The sequence below is a fragment of the Labrus bergylta genome, chromosome 14 (assembly GCF_963930695.1).
Source record: "Labrus bergylta chromosome 14, fLabBer1.1, whole genome shotgun sequence".
Lineage (NCBI taxonomy): Eukaryota > Metazoa > Chordata > Actinopteri > Labriformes > Labridae > Labrus > Labrus bergylta.
This window is the reverse complement of record NC_089208.1, coordinates 18,490,066-18,511,654: the sequence shown is the minus strand read 5'-3', so window position 1 is coordinate 18,511,654 and position 21,589 is coordinate 18,490,066. Positions and strand designations below refer to the sequence as shown.

Below are 21,589 nucleotides of genomic sequence, written 5' to 3'. Positions count from 1 at the left end.
AACAATATAAATGCAGGGAAATTGTCAAGGCGATCTTGTTGTTACGTCGCATGAACATCTCTTCCCCTAGGTGAAATATGAATCTGTTGAAGTGTTGAGTTGCCAACTTTCTTCACAACACCTTGTCTACTTCATTTGTTTGTAAAAATGTAAGTAAGTTGGTACCATACACATAAGTAACATTATGCATTTATGCCTTTTAATGCTTTATATGTAGATTGATTGATAGATAGATAGATAGATAGATAGATAGATAGATAGATAGATAGATAGATAGATAGATAGATACAAACAAGTAGTTGGCATTTCATTCTACAGTATAGAAAGCCAATATGAACTGTGAAGTGAACTGTCCTATTTTTGTACTTGCTATTTGATTCATTGTATCCCTGGGTGAGTGAGTCCTGTTTGAATGCATCATGTTTTCAGCTAGATTAGGAGACTGCCGGACTGTTGAAAACAACGGCGGGATTTTTATTTTGGGTCAGGCCTTCTTGAATAAGTCACTGTGATTCACTACCCTTGGAATGGATGGTGGTGCTGTGCAGGAGTGCCTTGATCAATGTTATCCACACAGCACTGGATCAGTTGTACTGAGTGGCCCGAGGCCCAGCCAGTGTAGCTGCCATGCTGCCCTCATTACAGTAATGATGTCCCAGTACACAGTTCCCACGTGAGGCCCCATCAAAACTCTGTCTCTGTCTGTACATCATACTCTCTCCTCCTCTCTACTACTTATACACACATTCATATAAAACCCCCCAAAAATCATGTCAAGTTGTAGCACTTTCTGTAAACCATTTCCAATGCAAACCCACAATGTGACAGGGGTATAAAACAACCAAAAATCTGCACAACAACTAAAAACACATGAAATCATAAAGAAATGGCAGAGGGTGGTAAACCCTTCCTATTATATATAGAGACGCATGATGCAGTAAAGTGTTGATACTGTATGCATGGCATATGTTAGTGGATTTTCACTTTACATAAATAGACTTCAAAATTGATCTTGTATCTCACCTGTGTCTTCATCAATGGTGAAAGTGCCCAGTCCGCTGCCTCCTCTGACAGAGTACCTCAGGACGCCATCACGTCCCTTGTCGTCGTCCTTTGCGCTCACTGTCAGGACACTTGTTCCTGCACGAGAGTTCTCTTTCACTGAGCCTCTCACAGCAAAGTCGGAGAAGTAGGGTGCATACAAATTCTCATTGACATCCACCACCTGAAGAAATGTAAAGATTTATGTTAATTTTTGACCTAACATGTGTAGAACTAGTGAAGGCAGAGATGTGTAGTATTACACTTTAGGAATGTAAAAACAAAACACAACTAGGCCAAAAAGTATTACGCCGCCTTTGATTACTTGTCCACTAACAACATTATTCCCAACAGGAATTATTTGTTCATTAAATTATTTTAGCTTATTTTCAGTTTAACTGAAAAAAAAAACCCTGAAAGAGTTGAATTTAATTGACCTGAATTGTGAGGCATGCAACTTGTCTTTAAACCATCATAATATTTCATTATTATGGGTTCGTCTGGGGAGTGTTAGTGCAAAACTCTGATCTTAATGTTATAACCCAGGTATTTCTCTCCTTAGAATAAAAATGAAAAAATGAAAAACACAAAAATTGCCACAATATTTAAAAGCTTGGAGTGAATCAGAGGAACTATCAGTTGTAATGCTTCATTGATGAATCTGATCATAGAAATGTTTCCGGGGGGAAAAAGTGTGTGTGTGTGTGTGTGTGTGTGTGTGTGTGTGTGTGTGTGTGTGTGTGTGTGTGTGTGTGTGTGTGCGTGTATATGTGGTTTTTATGTGTTTTACACACCTCCACCTCCACGTACGTCTGACTGATGAGGCTGGGTATTCCCCTGTCTTCGGCGAGCATTGTCAGGTTGAAAAACTGTTGTTTTTCAAAGTCCAACTCTTTCCTTATCCTCAACACTCCACTCATAGAATCGACCTGCACAAAGCATTACAGTCTCATTCATCACAATGTGTCAATAAAAAGAGGATCACCATTTGCTAAAGTAAGGACATTAGAAGTAGTCACACATCACCTACCTCAAATGTGCCATTGAAGTCATTAAGCAAGGAGTATCGGACCTGTCCCCCTGGGCCAATGTCAGGGTCTTGAGCCTGCACCCACGTAATCACAGCCCCTGGCGGGAGGTCCTCAAGCACCCGAGCACTATAGCTGCTTGGGATGAAAACTGGGGCGCAATCATTGACATCCTCCACTATTATAGTCAGGGTAGTCACTGAAGATCTTCGAGTGCCTCTCTCGGCCTTGTCTCTCACTTCAATCTTCAGTATGAACATTGGGAAGGTTTCTCTGTCCAAGTGGCTCGCAACAAATACACTCCCTGTTTCGCTGTCAATGCCAAACTGGGGGACACTGGTCAGCATGACATAGGTGAGCTGTCCATTTTGACCACTGTCTCTGTCAAATGCAGTCATGGTTACAACTTCCATGCCAATGGCTGAATTTTCTGGAACAAGAGCTGAGGGATTGTCCTCATAGAACTGGGGGTCATTGTCATTTGCATCCTCTATTATCACGGTCAGTAATCTCCAATTGGACATCTGAGGAATGCCCTGATCATAGATGGTGATATTAAGGAAGTAACGATCCGCTCTCTCGCGGTCCAGGGACTGCAATACAGTAATCAGACCATTCTCCATGTTGATTTTAAAGCAGTTATCTTTGTTACCATCGGATATGGAAAAGAGAACACGGCCGTTGAAGCCAGTGTCACCATCTCGGGCTCTCACTTGAAATACACTGGCGTCAGCAGCAAGGTCTTCTCTCACTAAAATACTCGTGGGCAAGGCTTCAAACTGTGGAGCCTGTTTGTTCATGGAGAAAATGTCTACGTATGTCTCGTCTGTTCTCGGTCTAGACATTGCGGACACTTTGGCGAGCATTTTTTCAGCCAGCAACTGGGCTACCCTGGTCTCCCTGCAGTTGAACCCCTTGGCTGGCATCCTGCCCCTCACCACAGATACATTCACAAAAGTGGGATCAGAGAACATCTCTCCATCTGTTGCAACAATTTTCAAGTTGAAGACCCCACTTTTTAAATTATCCACTGCTAAAGATCTTTTTAACAACAAGGCCCCAGAGTCTGGGTTCAAGTCAAAATAATCTAACTCATTCCCGGATAGTATTTTGTACTTTACCATTCCCAGCTCATCCATGTCTACAGCTGATAGGGTGACAATAGTCTCCCTGATCGGGAATTCCCGGCTTATCATCCCCCTGCAAGAAACACTCTCAAAAAGAGGCTGGTTGTCATTGATATTTATAAGACGAATTGTGACATTAACTTCACTCTCCCTTCTGTAGGGTGAACCCCAATCAGAGGCCCGTACGGCAAACGTATAGACATCCTCTGAAGACTCAAAGTCGAGATCTCTTGTTATCCTCACCTCCCCTGTGTCCTGATCTATGCTAAAAGGAAGAGATTTTTCACCACTTATTGTGAGGGTGACATATCCATTCTCCCCCTTATCATCATCCACCGCTGACACCACAAGAACAACAGTTCCTACAGGTAAGCTTTCATTGACCGCAACATCGTAGAATGGCCTGTTAAACAGGGGAGAGTTATCATTAGCATCCTCTATGGTGATTTGGACCCTTGCTTGCTTCTGACTATAAATATCAACCACCTCCATCTCCATGAAATCCTGTGATATCCTTGTCAGCTGCCTCGTGGTCATAATAACTCCAGTCAAAGGGTTTATATCAAAGTACATTGGATCTGAGAGGCTGCTGAAGCTGTAATTGACACTCAGAGGAGCTGGGGAGATTTTCACCACCTCTACAATAGTGCCTGGGGGAGCTATTTCACTCAGCTTGACTACATAAACATCCTTCTCAAAATTCGCCAACACAGGCTCTGGTTTAGTGACTAATAACTGAACAACTTGTGTATTAGAGAACTTAGGAGGTGTACCCCTGTCTTTGGCCTGGAAGGTTAAGTTGCAGCCATAAGGGAATGAATCCCAGTCGACTGTGTCTGATGATTTAACCCTGTATTCATTCCCGACAGGTGATCGATCCACCACAAACTGTTCAAAGGGGTCACCCTCAATGATGGATACCCACTCTACATCCCCTGATACCCCATCGTCTTTGTCCTCCACAGTCACTATGGCATAGATTGGGTCCTTGTCCAGCCATGATGGAAGGATTGCAACTGCACTGATAACAGGGGCAAATTCATTCACCCGCCCCACACTTAAGAACAGCTTGGCAGTACTGCTGATACCATTGTTCCCATAGAGTTTCATGCCTCTGTCAACCACCTGTACCTCCAACTCGAATGTGTCTTGTTTGTCTATTCTGGGCTGACCTGTTAGGGTTATGAGCCCACTGGTTGGGTGTACAGCAAAGAGGTCAACTCTGTTCTTGAAGAAGTAGTAGAACTCTCCATTGGAGCCCATGTCAGCATCTGTGGCTGTTACACGTCCAATGCTGGCACCCAAAGGGGCACTTTCGGGGACAACGAATGAATATGAGGTTGGGGAAAAGAGAGGTCTGAGATCATTGGTATCCAAGACCTTGATATAAACAGAAGCTAAGGCCTCTAGGCCGCCTTGGGCAGATGCCTTAACAGTCACCGTGTAATTGTCCTGTACTTCCCGATTCAAAATGGCCCCACTGCCCCCGTTCGTACGTACACGAAGGAAACAAAAATCTCCAATTAAAAATGCTTCAGTCTGAAAGATTCCCTCGTTGTCTCCCGACTCAATGGAGTATTTTATATCTAAAGACCGAGGTGGGCCAAGAACGATGCCCATTTTGATCAGGCTTCTGGCATATGTTCTTGCAGCAGAGTTTTCAAAGATAGTAGCATTATATGCGGGCTGGGTGAAGAGAAGCAGACCTTGTCCTGCTCTCATTTCTGGCAGGAACTGAGCATGGCGTAAGGGGAAGCAGAGGAGGGGGGAAAGGTATATGAAACGGAAAAAGAGAGAGAAGATCGGTGGAGGAAGCATATTTCCCCACCGATTAGGCTTCATCACTATTCCATCACCAAGTCACCCTATAAATGGAAGAATAACAAGAAAAATAGATCTGTGTTCAGTTGGTGATTTTTTTTTTTAGATGAATATGCTCTGCATGCTTAAAAAAAGACATGGAAAACTGTCAGACAAAGTTTTAAAGATCTTTGTGGTTTGGTGTCACTACGGCGCATGATAAAATATTCAATGTTGAGCTCAAACAGGTTGCATTAAATACTGATTATTTTACCCTGGAATGCACAGGAGCAAAGACAACCCTTAAAACATAGCACATCAATACACAGTGCACTTAACACAGCCTAAGTGAAACATAACTCCAGTTAAAAGGGCTCAGGAAAATTCCCTTTTCATGCAATAAAAATATTAATACATTGTTCTTTTGACAGTGACTACCAGGGAAATCAATGTGCTACACAAACACCTTTTGTTTCAAGCTGTTATCATCAGGTAGTCTAAACTCGGATACAAAGCCAGCTAAAACCCAAATTGAGAAACTGACAGAAATGAAATGAAACGGAGAATAGGGCATCTTGTTTAAAAATAATTATTTACTTTTTAATGTCAATTACTTTTTCTTTTTTTTTTTTAAATCAATCTTTTTTTTTAAATCAATGACACATTAACGCTAAGATAATTATACAACTTTTAGAGAAACTTAATTAGAAAATATTATTTAACTGATACAATGGAAATCGAGCCCACCTTTTGCCCACTGTATGCAGGACCGATTCTATAAATTTATATAAGCGCCAAAAGGGCTGTCAGATTATAACGACTCAATTCACAATTCAGCATAGGGAGACTGTCCCGGGAGATGCATCTCCTTTGCTGCTGCACAAGCAGGGGAGCTCTCCTCCGTGGAAAATCTGCGAGTTTGTGAGCTAAAGCCTGGAGCTACAGTCTGGACATTAATTAACAAGGCTGTAATCTATCTCATACATGCCATACTCACACATCGCGGCGTGTCCTCCCTTTGGACGAAACAGCTGTGATCATTGAAAGCAAATCCTTCCACATCCTTTCTCCAATGTAATTCAGGGGGGGGAAAAAAGAAAGAATGAAAGGGAGAAACGCACAAAGCAGCCGCGCAGAAGTCGATGGTGATGCCCGAAATGGAAAATTCATGTGAACATATCCCGAGAGGCAGTTGTCTACTAGGCTGCAGCCATCCTCGTATAAAACTAAATAGCTATTGCCCCAGTTTCATGCACCTGACTACTGTATCCCTGAGTGCAGTGGCAATCTGAAATAGTTCACGCAAAAAACTGACGTTAAAACCTTTTAAGGTGTTCATTTGCTGGAGAGTAAATGTGTATAAAGAACATGTCGCTCAGCGCCAAGTTTGGAAGCGGTCAGCATCAGTTGTCGCTTGTGCGGGACCACTGAGCGCTCTCAGGATTGGAGGCGGCGGGCTGGGCGAGCGCCGAACTTTGCCGAGTTTAGCCGACAACATCCGGAAGTGAGGCCAGTGTAATGTGCAGCAGCCGACTTCTACTAAGGCGGCTCCGTATCTCACAACACAGAAGCTTCCAGTAGTTAGCCGTTTATTAAACTTACTCCAGTCGCCACTATGTCTGCTCTGTGTTACAACAAAGCATGTGGACAGCGATTTGATCCCGAAAACAACCCAGACGGTGAGTAGTATCTTGGGTCAACTATCGCGCTGTCCTGTAACTTGTCTGGCATGCTAACGTTAAACCTTCGGCGCTCTGGAAATTTCTAGACGAGTAGGCCAGGTGTAACCATGTTAGACTGCTAACCTGTTACTAGCTGACTGGACTCCACATATATGTAACTTAAAAACATCAACAATGTTGTTGCTAATAACTCGGGGGTGTTAAAGACACGTGGGCCCTGCTGTGACAGAGAGAGCAGGACGTTGTTAGCATGTTATGCTCAAGCATTAGCAGGTTAGAGAGTAACATTAGCCTTTGAAGAGCCATTGTCCCGGGTAAGGTGTACACACTGTGAGCCCCTCAAAGTCAGCTACAGTAGAAAATACTTTAAAAATAGCATGTTTGATATCCATTTACATCACTAAACAGGTCGTTTAAATAGATTTTTTAGCATACAGTGAGGAACAGCTCTACAGAATGGTGAGGAACAGTGAGCATGGCTTTTTAAAGGGAAGAAACTTCAAGTGTCATGTCTTTCAAATGGTCACTTGTATGGTTTGTTACGTAGCTTCTATATAATGTAAGCTGACACAAATAATGCTAAACTAAAGTGAGAGTGAGACCAAATGCTAAAAGCCCATCACAGCCTGCTTACTGTGCCCAACCCCACTACATACAGACATGAGAAAGTTTCGTTTCAAACTGATTTAACTTAGTGTAATCCTCGTAGTGAGTAAGTATAGCTTGTAATCACAGAGGTCTATGTCAGGGATGGGGCAACTTTGGTCCCAGCAAGGGGCCACATTCATTTAATTCTCACTGCCAGAGGGGCCACATTGTAGAATACAAAATATACAAGTAGATCAAATATTATTATGGACATATTTCTGGGTTTCATGATTTCATGGCAGATTTTGTCATGTTTTCAAATAATTGATGTGTAAAAAAAATAACCTGAGGGCCACGTTGAGGGTTGATGGGGGGGCCGCCAGTTGCCCACCCCTGGTCTATGTATTGCTTGACTGCCTGCTGAAGCATGCAGAGATGAAAAACTTGTAAACTTCATATTAACGCTACTTTTTCCTTACGACTAAAGGGCTCCATGGAAGTGTTTTCTGAACCCACACTGTGTGCTGTCAGTTTAAAAAAAAAAAAAAAAACTAAATCTGACAGATAAGGTCATACTGGTTTTCAGTGCTTATTCTCACAAAAAAAACAGTGGGCAAATCCTTGACACTGTTTGCTGTAACAATAGCTGCATAAGAAAACATGCATATTTAATGTCACTCTTTACTATTTGTGGGGAAAGGGATTCACTTCCCAGTATTCAAAGTCAGGCTTCAGTTAGTGTTTGAAGGTTTTGGTTTTGACATCTTTGTTTTATGTGAGAAATAGTGGAGGTGTTTTTTTTTCTCCCTCCACAACATTCAGTGATTTGTCAAAATTATTATCCTGTTTTCTTCAGGAAAGCCTGTGTACTTCAAAAAGTAATTACCCCAACAAGACGACTGTTTCATATATATGAAGTGGTGTAGGGGGATAGATCATGTCTCCATAGATCATTCCTTATTTTTTAGTTTCCTTACTTGTAAAGTTTGCTCACATCACTCACTGATCTCTATATAATTGAACCATCAAAGTGCTTTTGTTGGCTTCATCCCCACGGTGAAACCTTTATGACTTCTTTGTATCTCTTGTGTTTAAAATGCCTGCCTTTGTTTTCCAGTTATATAACATTGGATGTCTGGCAATGCACAAAAAGTCAGGTTAAATTAGCATTTTAATCAGATGTCTCTTTTCATTACAGTGGACTATATTAGCATTACCTTTAGGGGCATCTAAGAGGGGTGTCTCTAAGGCAACAGCATGGAGGGGGCAAAGTTTAGAGTAGACTTTAAAAAAAACATGCTTGATTTATAGTGTCATACAGCTATTTTTTTTATTCATTTCACACTAATGTATCTTTTAGGGCAACTTCCTGGGTAGAGGAAAAAAATGATGTACTTGCAATTCAAGGCAAACTGGTGAAACTTTTTGCTGTTTCATTTTGGAGATGCTTCAGGGGGACTGTTTCACTCCTGTAGCTAACTTGAAGCACCTCAGTCTGTACAAAGTAATTTTGACAGGTAAAACATGAAGGCAACATCAAACACTGCTGGTCCAAGTCCGTACAGAGTGTTCCACACATTAATGTCGGGGTCGGGGGGGGGGGAGGAACACCGGGCATCGCTCATGTAGAAGTAACACAGAGCAGAAAGAGTTCAGAATCCTTTGAAAACGTCTCAAGAAAGCTGTTTCTGTTACTCAAAAAAAATATTGCAAAAAAAAAATGTCTCTCATACTCTGTGAATTTTCTATCTGTTGCTTTAAAAAAAAAAAAAAAAAAAAAAAACGATCAGAAATTACTTTTCTCTCTCAAGGCAAATGTTCATGTGTACATTTTCTGCCACAGTCTTTTTATCTCACCACTGATTTTTCCCTTTAATGAATTGCAATTCTGCTTCCCCCCCCCCCCCCAGATGGCTGCACCTATCATCCAGGAGTCCCAGTATTCCATGATGCTTTAAAGGTAGGATTCCTGAAAATAAAAATTACTCAATGTATACTGTTTTCTGGTCACACTAATTATTTGTCTGACTTTCTCCAGGGATGGTCCTGTTGCAAGAGAAGAACTACCGACTTCTCCGACTTTCTAAGCATTGTTGTAAGTATTTGTTCCTGATTTTTTAATCCATACTTTTAATCCCCCATAGTCAGCTCTCCATTGTTTATTGTCTTCATAAGCATTGAATGCCACCTTTTCCTGTGGCCATATATTGGCCATGACTCTCATTTCCTGTGAGTCAGATGCAGTGACTTTGTCTCGTGTACAGGGCTGTACAAAAGGACCTCACAACAAGGAGAAGCCCCCTGAGCCGGTGAAACCAGATGTGATATCACCAGGAGACAAGGACACAGATGACCAAAAACCAAAGTTTAACGAGTACATCATTTCCGCACCAATGCCTCAGGAGGCGATACGCAGACCAAGGTTGCACATCAGGCTTTAACAGTTTTATTTATTTTTTATCATCTAAAGAAGCAGAAGCGACTGATGAGGCCATAGTTACCAAGAAAGTGAAACTCTTTTCAAATCATCTAATGGTCTTTAGACGGGCTTCGCTTCAGAAGCCTGATTTAAACAGATCTTGGCAGTAATGTATTTTTCAAATGACAGTTTACCTTCAAAATAGTTATTAACAAACCTTTAATAAAACATACATTTTGTTCCTTCATTTTCTCTTCTTTTTATTCATGATTTTTGTCTTTGCCATTCTAGTCCTGACGAGCCGATGGTGAGATTGCAGCATAAAGTCTCGACCTCCCTGAAGCAGGCCCTAGAGAAACTCAAACTTTCTGAAAATTCAGCAGAAGAGAAAGGTGAGTACAGAACCATACCAAACCCTTGCTGTTCTCTTTATAAATGGCCTACAATCATTTTATTGTTAAAATAGACAGGAAGGTCATGTCGACTCTGGAAGTTAATGGGACAGCCGCTGGGGATTAGCCGTCACCTGTGTCATTCACGTCGTGGTTTTGGGAGTTAAAGCCGACAGGACAACTCATCATAACTGCAGATGCAATTTTAAGATGCTCGTATTGGTGTCAGTTATCTGTCTGTGTTTATTCATTTCTCCGTCTTTCCAGAGGAAGAAAGTGACGAGATCAAGATCGGAACATCTTGTAAAAATGGAGGATGTACTAAAGTAGGTGAATGTGACATTACTGTCTGCAGGGCTTCAGGAACCGCAGCTTCATTTTTGTTATATTTTCCGTCTAATTGATGCTATGTTTTATTTTTTTTATTGTGGGATCTGCACAAAATAGAGGTCAGTCAAATACAACATAATGATCCGTGCTAAGTATTTTAAGTCTGAAGTGTTCCGCTCTGGCTTGTTTTCCTCATCCTCCTCCACATTTGCTCTGAGACAAATGCACAGCAAGAAAAAAGTCTGCAAGTTAATCGGACCTGTCATAGCAGAAACCCCTCGATTACAGAACAAATTGTAATGAAAAATTGCACTGACTTAGGGTTTGAAGAAGCTTGGAGTTGGACTTGATGATTTACATAAATAAACTTTAACAGATATCTTGAAAGCCTTGAGATCTTCTCTCAAGGACTGCCTGCTTTTAGTTGATTAATCAATTGAGGTCTTGCTAGAGGAAAGAAATAGAGCTTTTATTTTGTCTTTGCCCATTCCCAGAAAATTGTCCTTTCACTTCTATCACAGAAATATTTCTCCATTCATCTACAAAGAAATAAGAGTACTAGAGAACTCTTTTAAAACCGTTTTTTGTGATGCATATTGAATCAGAGTATTACAGTACAAGTTGTGAAAGACTGAAGTGCCATACATGTGCAATTCAACCCTATTTGTAGTTTTTATATCTCTTCTGATCTTAGCTTTTATTATCTACAGAGTTTTGATGGACCTGCAAGCGACTCAGAAGTGTGCTCATCACATCCTGGTTTTCCTATCTTCCATGAAGGGTCAGTATTTCTTAACAACTTTTCTTTTTAGAATATTTAAGTAAAAGGTTAAAAACCTTAAACTTTTCATTGCATCTACATGAATAAGGACAGATAAACCTTGAAACTGTAAAAGAAGCTCAGGGGCCATATCTCTAAGTTTTCTGTTAGTCTTGTTAACTAGCACTTTTGAGTGACAGTTCACCACTAACTGCTAAAAAAAAAACAACAACAGTTGTATCTCTTTTCCGGCCTCTACAGGATGAAATACTGGAGCTGCTGTAAGCGGAAAACCTCAGACTTCAACACTTTCCTCTCTCAAGAGGGCTGCTTCAAGGGGACACATCTATGGAGGAAAAAAGATGAGGTAGGTGTTCCTGTTTGACAGCAGGCAATGGCTTGTGTGTGTAAAGTCTGCAGGAGAGAGCCTCAGCTGTGACGCCATCTAGTGGTTTGTTGCAAACACTTCTGCCTTATAAAAAAATCTGGCTGAATGAGTGTATCAAGTAATGTTTTGAATGTTGTTGTTTTTTTATAATATTGCAGGGTAAGAAAGTAGTTCCATGTCGATTTGACTGGCACCAGACCGGGGCACAGGTCATCATTTCCATCTACGCCAAGAATGGTGTCCCAGAGCTGAGCTTTGTGGATGCCAACAGCACATCGGTGAGGGATACCCTAGTCTGTCAGATATCCGTCCATAGCTCAAGGGCTTATATTTTAATTGCGTTCTTCACAATCTCACATTTATTTTTTTTGTCTTTCAGCTCGATATCCATATTATATTTGAGGGAGAGAAGGAATTTGCGCAGAAAATCAGCTTGTGGGGAGTAAGTATCGCGTCACTTTCAACCAGATGTAAAATGTCTCATCACATCTACAACATAGACGATCTGTGTACCAAACCATTCCGAGTCACACCCTCTTCTTTCTTTGCAGGTGATAGATGTGAGTAAAAGTGCAGTGAACATGATGGCTGCAAAGATCGAGGTTGTCATGAAGAAGTCCGAGCCCATGTCGTGGGCTCGACTGGACCTCCCACCCCCCGTCCCCCCTCCCAAGGAGAGTGACAAGAAAGAGGAGGAGAGTGAAAGCGAAGATGAAGATGAATGATGAATGATGAGGAATTAAAATGCAATCATAGAGTTCATTTTTAGCTGAATCCAAGGCCGTGCAGTCCATTCCTTGAATCTTTAACGAGTCTGAACTTTGGCCTCCATTCTTTAAAGTCACATTGCTTTTTACCCTTTCATTCTTTCATGTCATCCTACTTGATTTCTTTTGTCTGGTTTTCCAAACGTTTTGGACCTTTTTAATTGGTTGTCGTGTATGTTGGAATGCTAGGGACACAAAAGTATTTTTTAAACAGTTTTTCACTCAAGCACTGAACGATATCTAAGGGAACACCAACTTTTAGTTCACTTTAATAAAAGTCAGACAAACTTGTTATTTACACTGAAATTCATTGGGAAAATAAACCCATGCAGTTAGATGAGAGCCCAGTTTGACCACGCTTGATCTCAGACCCATAAAACCTTTCATATGGACTAGTCACAACAATTAATCTAGTGGACCACAGTTGTTACTGGTTTCTATTTCAACATGGTTGGGTTAAAGATTAATTCCATCTTTACATTTCATTTACCTGATCGCACTGCTCTGCATAAATGCCTTTGTCACAGATATATACCCATGTCAGATAAAGCTTCTGTAGTTTGAGTAAAAAATCTGGAATTACAAGGTGTCCAAGCTTGTAAAAAGTTTACTCTGAATAAAATATGTACTACCCAATCAATTAGTTCCCTCTGGCTCTTAGAATCAGGTTTACAGCTTCATTCCCACTCAAACCTTTCCTCAGTTGTTTTTCTTAATTGCTCCAGTTCTTCTTTTATTTTTTACATGATTATATCTGATGTATATTTTGTACAAGTTAAACATCAAAATGATCCAATCTTCTATTTATCTATTTTCTTGTCAACATAAAGCGCAGTTTTAATAATGAGAATGTACTGTATATCTGAGAATGCCATTTGAACACAAGGTATTTTAAGCAACTCAAGTACTGTACAATTGAAAATGCCTTGCTAGGCAGCATGTCTCAAGGATTGGAATGTATGAATTATATTTGGCTGAATGAGGCCATGATGTAAGGAGATAATGAATATGGAACCAATTCATCTTACCAAAAATAAACTTCTGTGTTGAACTTTTTTTAAAAACATGGCTGATGTGTGTGTGTATGTGACAGATTTCTATCCCTTGTCAGTATTTCTAATGCATATGATTCTAATGTGGACAACATTTTTTACGAGGTTACTTAAGAGCCAAACTCATCTAACAATTATGACCTTGTCAAGTGAGAACATTTCTCTTGGATTCAAGTAGGTGCAACCTGTCAAGCAAACGTTTCAGACCGCAAGCAACATGGGAATTGCTTTCTTCTATGAAAAGTCATCAAGTTTTGGAAAAATATTATGCAAGACTAAGTTTAGAAAAGTGAACTGTGTCAGGATTCTGAAGAGATGTCTCAGACATTGACATCTATGCAGACATGATCACAGTTTTTTTTTCTTTCCACAAGCATGTCTCGCAGCACAAACAATCAATTTGGTGGTAGCCAAATAGTGCGGTTCATCTGACTCCCACACAAGAAAAGTCCCTCAGGTCCTCTGAAAAATAGAATGGAAGACTTCATGTTACTCTGGCAGTTAGTAGCATGTAAGATATGATTAACCCTGCGTCCATGGCTGATGCAACAAACTGCAGAGCATGTTTTTTTTTTTTTAAGCTAAATCCACTTTAACCCAAGAGAATAAATGTGGAAAGTCATTATGACAGAAACCATATAAGTTCCACAGACCATGTCTGAAATTGTCTAATCGGTACAATTTGACAAGTTACAAGTTGTGGGTGGAATGTGCCTTTAATATAACCCATTTAAAAAGTTGCTACATGCATATTTTTTTTTACACTTTTAATACAGTTTAAATACAGTGCCATTAACAAAGATAATAGGGTCATCACAATCATCAATATAATGTATAATTCACAGTGCTCAGGAAATTAATATTCATATATATGTGCTTTATCATATAGGGTGGTCTGTGCCTTCATATAGTTGTCTGGTAGTTACGGGCGCTGGTTTCCTCTGTGACATTGCCCAGGATAAGTGGTTGTTTTTCTGTGATGCTGTCCAAGATAATTGGCTTTTTCTCTGGGATCCGGAAAAGTTTGAATAAGTAGGCAGTAAAGTATGAACAGGGGTTGTTCCAATCCCCTATGGGTCGCCATTGGTATCGCTGTTTAACCTTTAGGAAAGCAGCAACCAGGGACACCGCTAAAATTCCTCCCATGAGCCCGGCAAACAGAAGCCAGGGCCACACATTCCTCAATTCATCCAGGTAAGGACGCATGGCTTCTGCTATCCGCTGGTCTGAGGATAAAAGACAAAAGCTGTTACAGAAATGTAGCTAACATGTTTTACTTTACTTTTAGTTTGAATTCTTTTTGGGTAAAGATTTATAGGATTTAAAAAAAAAAAACCATTTTGATAATGCAGAGGAAGAGTAAATGTAAATTGCAAGTATAACACAATTCAGGTAGAAAAACAGGAAGTGCCACTTACTAGAATTTAACAGATTTGAATATTCATATCCCAGCTCTTTGGTTGAAATAAAGAAGTCTCTGTTTCTGCGGAGGGGCAGGTAGGGCACCATGTGGTATCGGGCGTTGTGTCCTATGGGAGCATTGGACTCTGGATACTGTGCAGAAGACGGGTTATGCCTCCTGAGCCACTCTTCGAAAATACTTCCAGAGAAAAAAAGAAAAAGAAACGCACTCCCATTATTTGGTGCCAAGTGTGTAGGTGTACTTTAAATACAAAACATGAATGTGTCCATGCATGCCTAACCTGTCAACATAAGCATGGTGGAGAAGGAATATGGGGTCATTTGCTGAGCCCTGCACTGAAGACATGGATCCATTCATGAAAACATGGAGAGCAGCATGCATGTTTAAACGAGGGCTGTTTCCTATCCCCGTCTGAGGATCCCCGAATCCTGCGAGACGATAAGTATGAAATCAGCATTTCAGCGAGCAGTTGTTTGGGAAGCAAAGGAATTTGATGTAGACAGAACAAATTACTGTCGAGCAGCAGTGAGCTGGGGCTAAACATTGCAAATTTGCAGAAAAAACTGTGTTATAGATTCTGGTAGAAGATGTAAAGTTGTTGCACAAATGTGTTGTGAATTTTACAACACTTGTGATGGTTACTGTTGCTCCATCATTAAGACTACAGGCCCACAGAGCCAGTTAGGGAAGTGTGAAATACGTAATAAGACAGATTCAAAGGCTGGACAAAAAAGAATCAGAACAAATTGGAAAAAAAAAAGATGCAGGGGGAACATAGTCTGCCAAACCTAGAGATGTCTTTCATTGACGATATAAAAACCAAACTGTGATTTTGCATTGGAAACACAGAGAACTAAGATGAATGCTTAAAAAAAAAAAAAAAAAGTGCATTTAGGAAATAATTCATCAAACAGATTACTTGTTTTTCTATTAAGAATGAAAATAAGTAACCCAGGGAGGCGATAAAATCCTTTTGGGGTTTGCACTTTGTTCAGATAGTTCTGCAGGGAATTCACATTTAACAAAAAAACAAGTGTATCAGTTTTCATTTAACCCATCCTTGTGTTAGCAGCAATCACATGAGACTCAGCAGACGTGTGTGATGCACAAAAGGCTCATCATTAAAATAGATATCAACAATGGACAACTGTCCTTTTGTTTATTGTTGACCTCCGTTCCACTAAATGTCACATTCAACGAATCCCTGAAAGGATTTACTGTTCAAGTATCTTATGTTTGAAGCTTGTTGGAGGCAATAGAGTGGGTGGAGAGACTCACTGACAGGGCAGATTAAAGAGAAGGAGTAAGTGAGGTCATACATACAGCATGTTAGCTGCTGCAAATTAGGTTGTCTGAGACCGTCATGTATTGTTTTAGGTAACATGCAATTCTCTTATGGAGCTGTTTTTTGGCCACAGAAGATCAGAGTTTCCAGAATGAAAGCTCAAAAATGACACTATAGGCTATTTGTCTTGCTGCAAAAACAGAAACTAAGTTAGCTGCTGGCTCGTGACCATAATTTAGCATTTAGCTAAAGCACCTCATATCTCCCCAGGACAGGTAGAGATGAATGACACAGATGAGGGAGTACAGTGAATATTGGGCTTTCATTCATCGAGTGGCTCGAAACAAAACTCCTGAGGACTTTTCTTCATTCTTTCTTGACAAGTTTGATGGATCAACTGAATAGGTAGATCAAATGTTGTTTTTACAGCCTGATTCTGCAGCACCTCAGTGGCATGATAATCAAATCCAATTTGTGTATAAATAATTTAGAAATAGGTTGTGCAGTTTTGCTGTAGAGCTGTTAATGCAAATGCTGCAGAATTGAAAAACAACAGATGGCTATTTGGAGCCTCTAAATAGCTATACAGTTATACTTATATAGAGTTACCAAATACAGTATACCTGTTACCAAATCAAAATGTATGAATGGAATTGAGGAAGTGTCTGTTTTCATGTATCCATTTTTAAAATAGGGGAAATATTTCCGCTACCATTGTGGTTGAATCAACTATGTAATATGATTTAACTACATCGTTTTGTTTTCTCTTTGTGTGGTCTGCGAGAAGATGCACTGATTGATATTTTATTGTACGTGCATTTTGAAAATCCAGAAAAATCCTCCATTTATCCAAACTGTATTCATCTGACCTTTGCTTCACTCAATAAAATGTTCGATTAGCTCTAGGATTCTTGTGTTTAAAATGTGCACACCAGATAGAGTTCAGAATTTTTGTGAAATCTGCATCATAACATTTTAGTGATAGGCTTTTACAGTTTCAGTAAAGGTTTGTATTTCTTACATTAAAATATCCATTCATCAGTAAAGTCATTTTACCAGCTTCTTATGGTAAATAAGATAGGCCTATACTGTATTTAGACATTATTATTAAAACAAACATGTTTTTTTCTGATTGTAAGTCTTTTTGGCATTGGTGATCATCCCTGTACTATCAACAAGAGTGAAGTGAAAACAGTATGATGAAGAAGCCAAGTGAGGAGCAGGACTTTTAGTGTGTGTGTGTGTGTCCCTGTGTGTTTGTCACGCTTGTCTTACCTTCCACAGTGTTCCTGAAGCTCATGTTGGCACTGCGGTCCATGGGTCCAGTGTCATAGTTGCTCAGACTGAGAGCGAACGCCACCTCTGCTGAAGTCGGTAACCGTTGAACTAGGTTACGGTTGTGGTTTCCAGGGTTACGGCGCAACGGTCCTTCTTCGGTGACATCACATAAAACACCTTGAAGACTGTACTCCTCTGCTTTGGAGCAAAGTACCTGTCAATGGAAACACAAATCCCAACAATGAAGTGTATACGAGACATTTGTTTTAAGCTATAATAATAATGATAAGCAAATTGAGAAGTTCAGAAACGAGAAAACTAATCATTAAACGAGCTGGAATCAGAGAGCTTTGACTTTTTTTTTTAATTCAAGTTTCACTCAGACTGATAAATCAATTAGTTTGAGGTCGATGTAATACCTAGTTGATAACTAATAGATTAATCACATGAAGGCTGGTTTTTATACAAACCTTTAAACAACAGATATTTAAAAATAAGTTTAGGTGCACGTCTCATTCATTTTCATCTAAAAAACAGGTTATACTGTTTATGAGGAACATCTACTTTAATCATACTTTTCCAATTCGGACAAAAGCTTGAACCATTTCTGTTTTCACTTTTCCATCTAGGACAAAGGTTTACAATCTCATGTTGTACAAATGTTTGACTGTGTAGGCTTTAGACAATATTTTAGAACTAAATCCTATTTCAATATTTCAACTGGAAAGTCACACTGTTACATAATAGGCCTACTGTGGACTAGAGATGCAAAAAAAAAAAAAAAATAGAGGGGGGAGAAATGTTTTTGCACCTCAAGAAGCTGGAGTAGTTATTCCTGTGTGTTTGTGTTTACCTGCCAAGAAGAGAAGACCGAGCCTGGGCTGAGGAAACTGGGATCCTGGGGGTTACTGCCCCCCATCAACTCATCTGTGCACACGTCACATGTCTGGGCATCTCTCCAGTCCCAGTACGGGATCGTAAAGGTCATATCTCCAGTCAGCTTCCGGATCTCATGCTCCCACAGCAGCAGGTACAGACGGTGCCAGGGGAGGAATGCAGGGGCCCAGTGAGCAAAGTCCACATTGCTCCATACATTTCCAGGGCCGCCTAACAGAGCCTCCCTGGACACGTAGTAATGTAACCACACAAACACATCATACACAGACACATCAGAAAACATGGGGATAGAGCCGTTTTCCATCTCCTGGTATGTTCCTGTGGCCACAACATAGTCCCTGCTGACTGTCTGCTTGGCCAGATTCAAATAGGACACAAGTTTGATCTTCTCATCATGGGATAGATGAAAAACATTCCTCCTCAGAGACGCCCTCCACTGAGTACAGTTCTCCCCATAGTAGCCAAACTTACAGTCTAAACAGTTGTAACCCATGAAGTTCCCCTCACACTGACAAGTCCTGTTGTAGAAAACTAACGGCCACTTCTCCCTGTCGTCCAAACCGGAGAAGGGGTACTGCGGCCCATCCGGTTCCTCCGGCACCACCACATCCTGGCAGGAGCCCCGGCCCGAGCTGACTCCGCAGGGCGAGCCATCGCCTTCCCAGGCCGGGCAGCACTCCTTGGAGAGAAGTGACTCCCGATTGGCACACAGACGAGGAAACTGTTGATGGGAAAGTGTAAAAAATGATATAAAACTAATAAAAAATAGGGACCACATCATAGCAGGACAGCTGTCCCTGGCAAACGAACCAAACACACAAAGTGGGAGAGCCCATGTGAGTCACAATGCCTTAAATTCTTCAGGGTTTTTTTTTTTTTTCTGGGCACCCCCTCCTCTTTGTTGAGCCAGTCACATGCCGCTTAACCTCAGGGTGAAGCTTACATCGTGAGGGGCGGCAAAACTGCCTCGATGCACACAACCCAAAACCGCAGCCAGACTTCCCTCAGGGGAAAAAAAAAAAAAAACATTACTTATATGAAAGTTCATTGAAGGTTTTTTTTTCCAGGGGATTTAGAGCCAAATGAGGTGATGATTGTTAATATTACCACATCCATTATATGTTCGAATTGAATAGATAAAAATTAAAAATTAAATCTCCAAGGACAAATAAAACATTGTAGGAACTGTCGTATTGAGATCTATATCAGCCCATAGCTTGACGTTTTTATGATTTTACAGAGATTTGTTTTGCCAATTATGTGGTCTAACTTTCCACTCAGGGTCAACAGATTAAAAGAGGCACATACCTCAAGGATTGTCTTCAAACACAACCACACACACAACCACAAATAGGGCTTAAGAAAACAGTTTTTCCTGACATTATGGTATGAAAATCACCATGACAACCCTAGGATCATAGAGTTATATAGGATGAACTTAGTGGCCCCTCACATTTAAATATGAAGCCTCAAAGATTTTACAATCGCAAAATGTGGCATGTATAAACTCAAAATGGTAAAACTAGCTGGTTATTTTTTTAATTTAAATTGTATTTTATTTAATTAATTGAATTGAATGTCCATCTTAAAATACTTCTTTCTATTTGTTAGGACTTATAATTAAGTTTTTCCTGTTTTTTTTTTATATGATAACCTGATGCTTTGACATCACATTTTCCCAGTTTGACATCAATAAAGTACATATACCGTATCTATCAACTCAGAATCTCTACTTTTTGGGAAAGTTAACTTTTTTTTTTACTTAATTTCATGTGATACCACTTTACTACATATTAGTAGTAGTATTTACTACACCCACCATATGAGCTGACACCGGAACTAAAAACAAAGGATTTATTGAGGACCACCTGATAGGAGAACCATAATAAAGGCCAGCTGTTGCCTAGGGTAAGACTATGTGAGGTTAACATTTATACATTGCTTTTTGGGAAAGGCCAGAAGGTATTACACTTTCCTGACTCCTCTGAATAAACGTTTGTAAGCTCTCTCTGAATCACTATCTCATATGACTAGCTACACCTGCGACCGAATGACTTCTAACCTTTGGTCTCATGATTGTGAGACTGTTTGCATGTGATATTCTCAAGGCAATAGCCTGCAGTTAAGCCCGTGATTGCAAATAGTAGGCTCCAGTCCCCACTAGAGGGCGCAATGCGATCACTTCCAAGACCATTCTCACTCTTGAAATTCAACAGTGATGCCTCGTCTTTCTCTCAAGGCAACCAACAAACCACATTTTTACAGACATATTAATTGTGCCTTTCTTTGGGCTCTAATTAGGAATCCCCTCTCACAGAAACATCTGAAAACTAGACTTTATTTGACCTCAATTTGTTTAGATTATCCAAACATCTCTCACTCAAAAGAAAACATTTACATTGAATTGTAGGCTTATTAATGTGTTATCCTGGCCAAACCATAGGGCCTAACACGTAGGCCTACTAAACTTAGCAATGTGGTAGCCTAAATTTGTGCATATAGGCTATTTCACAAACTTTTTCTTCAACAGCCAGCCAATAAAGAAAAGACACAATCGATACCAAATAAAAAAAAAACGTGTTTTCAAGGTTACTGTTTTGGTATTTCAAAGTGACAGTTTAACAATAAAAGTTGGGTGATTCCGGTTTTCCTTCCGGTGTTTCGGTTGAACGAGCGACCCGATTAACTGGTGCCTTCCAGCCGAATGCCTCTGTTGCTGTTGACGGAGTTACAACACCGCAGTTCAGAGAGAATAAGAAGCTGCCCTTGCGAGTGCCTCGTCGATTTTGGTGCTCACTTTTTTAGTTATTATGTCGAAAAAAAAAACGATGATTAGATGTCTCTTACGAAAACTAAAGAAAGAGGCATTCGCTAACACAGACTCAGCCTCCAACTACGACAACCACGGGCGCGTTCGGCTGAAAGTCACCATTTAACAGGGTCACTCGATGAATCGAAACACTGGGTAGAGCTCAGCTGGCGTAATATGTAGCCTATCGTAAGCTAAAAGATGGCACTGTATGAGCCGAAACTTCCCAATTATACTTTGTCTAAATAATGATTAATTTCCCATTTCATATCCGTCACAATAAGATGGTAGAGAAGAGGAGGGAGGGAGGCCAGTTGGAAGTTTTACGTCCAAGTGAAACACAGCTGCACTATGAATTGATAACACACTCCTCCTAAACAACACTGTAGGCGCTTTCACCATATTCGTTTGTATCGCTCTGTTGTCCCTGCAAAACCTGTACAGATCTCTTCCCTTAGCCTTCCATAGATACACCAAATTAGTCACGAGAAATGCTCCATGCTTTCCACTGTTTTGGAGTAGG

The 21,589-nt window shown here is 40.4% G+C and overlaps 3 protein-coding genes across 3 annotated transcripts in view; 1 reads left to right on the top strand and 2 right to left on the bottom strand.

Moving 5' to 3' along the window:
* Positions 1-5,038, bottom strand: part of LOC109988379 (protocadherin Fat 3) — a 67,265-nt gene extending 62,227 nt beyond the window's left edge. Inside the window, exons 1-3 of the mRNA XM_065963270.1 lie at positions 2,072-5,038; positions 1,836-1,970; positions 1,024-1,225 (exon numbers count right to left, since the gene is read on the bottom strand). Coding sequence (XP_065819342.1) covers positions 1,024-1,225; positions 1,836-1,970; positions 2,072-5,038 — 3,304 coding nt within the window. The remainder of the gene's footprint in view (positions 1-1,023; positions 1,226-1,835; positions 1,971-2,071) is intronic.
* A 1,448-nt stretch (positions 5,039-6,486) lies between these two features.
* On the top strand, positions 6,487-13,388 carry chordc1b (cysteine and histidine-rich domain (CHORD) containing 1b). The gene is made up of 11 exons (XM_020639881.3): positions 6,487-6,675; positions 9,177-9,226; positions 9,305-9,361; positions 9,531-9,688; positions 9,977-10,077; positions 10,345-10,403; positions 11,118-11,188; positions 11,429-11,534; positions 11,714-11,833; positions 11,935-11,997; positions 12,107-13,388. Exons 1-11 carry the CDS (start codon positions 6,612-6,614, stop codon positions 12,278-12,280), a joined length of 1,023 nt encoding a protein of 340 aa, XP_020495537.1. The 5' UTR covers positions 6,487-6,611; the 3' UTR covers positions 12,281-13,388.
* Positions 13,389-14,058: 670 nt separating this feature from the next.
* LOC109988380 (tyrosinase-like) lies at positions 14,059-19,092 on the bottom strand. The gene is made up of 5 exons (XM_029278458.2): positions 18,214-19,092; positions 17,358-17,574; positions 15,078-15,225; positions 14,793-14,974; positions 14,059-14,600 (listed from the first exon to the last, which is right to left on the bottom strand). Exons 1-5 carry the CDS (start codon positions 19,036-19,038, stop codon positions 14,278-14,280), a joined length of 1,695 nt encoding a protein of 564 aa, XP_029134291.2. The 5' UTR covers positions 19,039-19,092; the 3' UTR covers positions 14,059-14,277.
* Between the last annotated feature and the right edge of the window lie 2,497 nt (positions 19,093-21,589).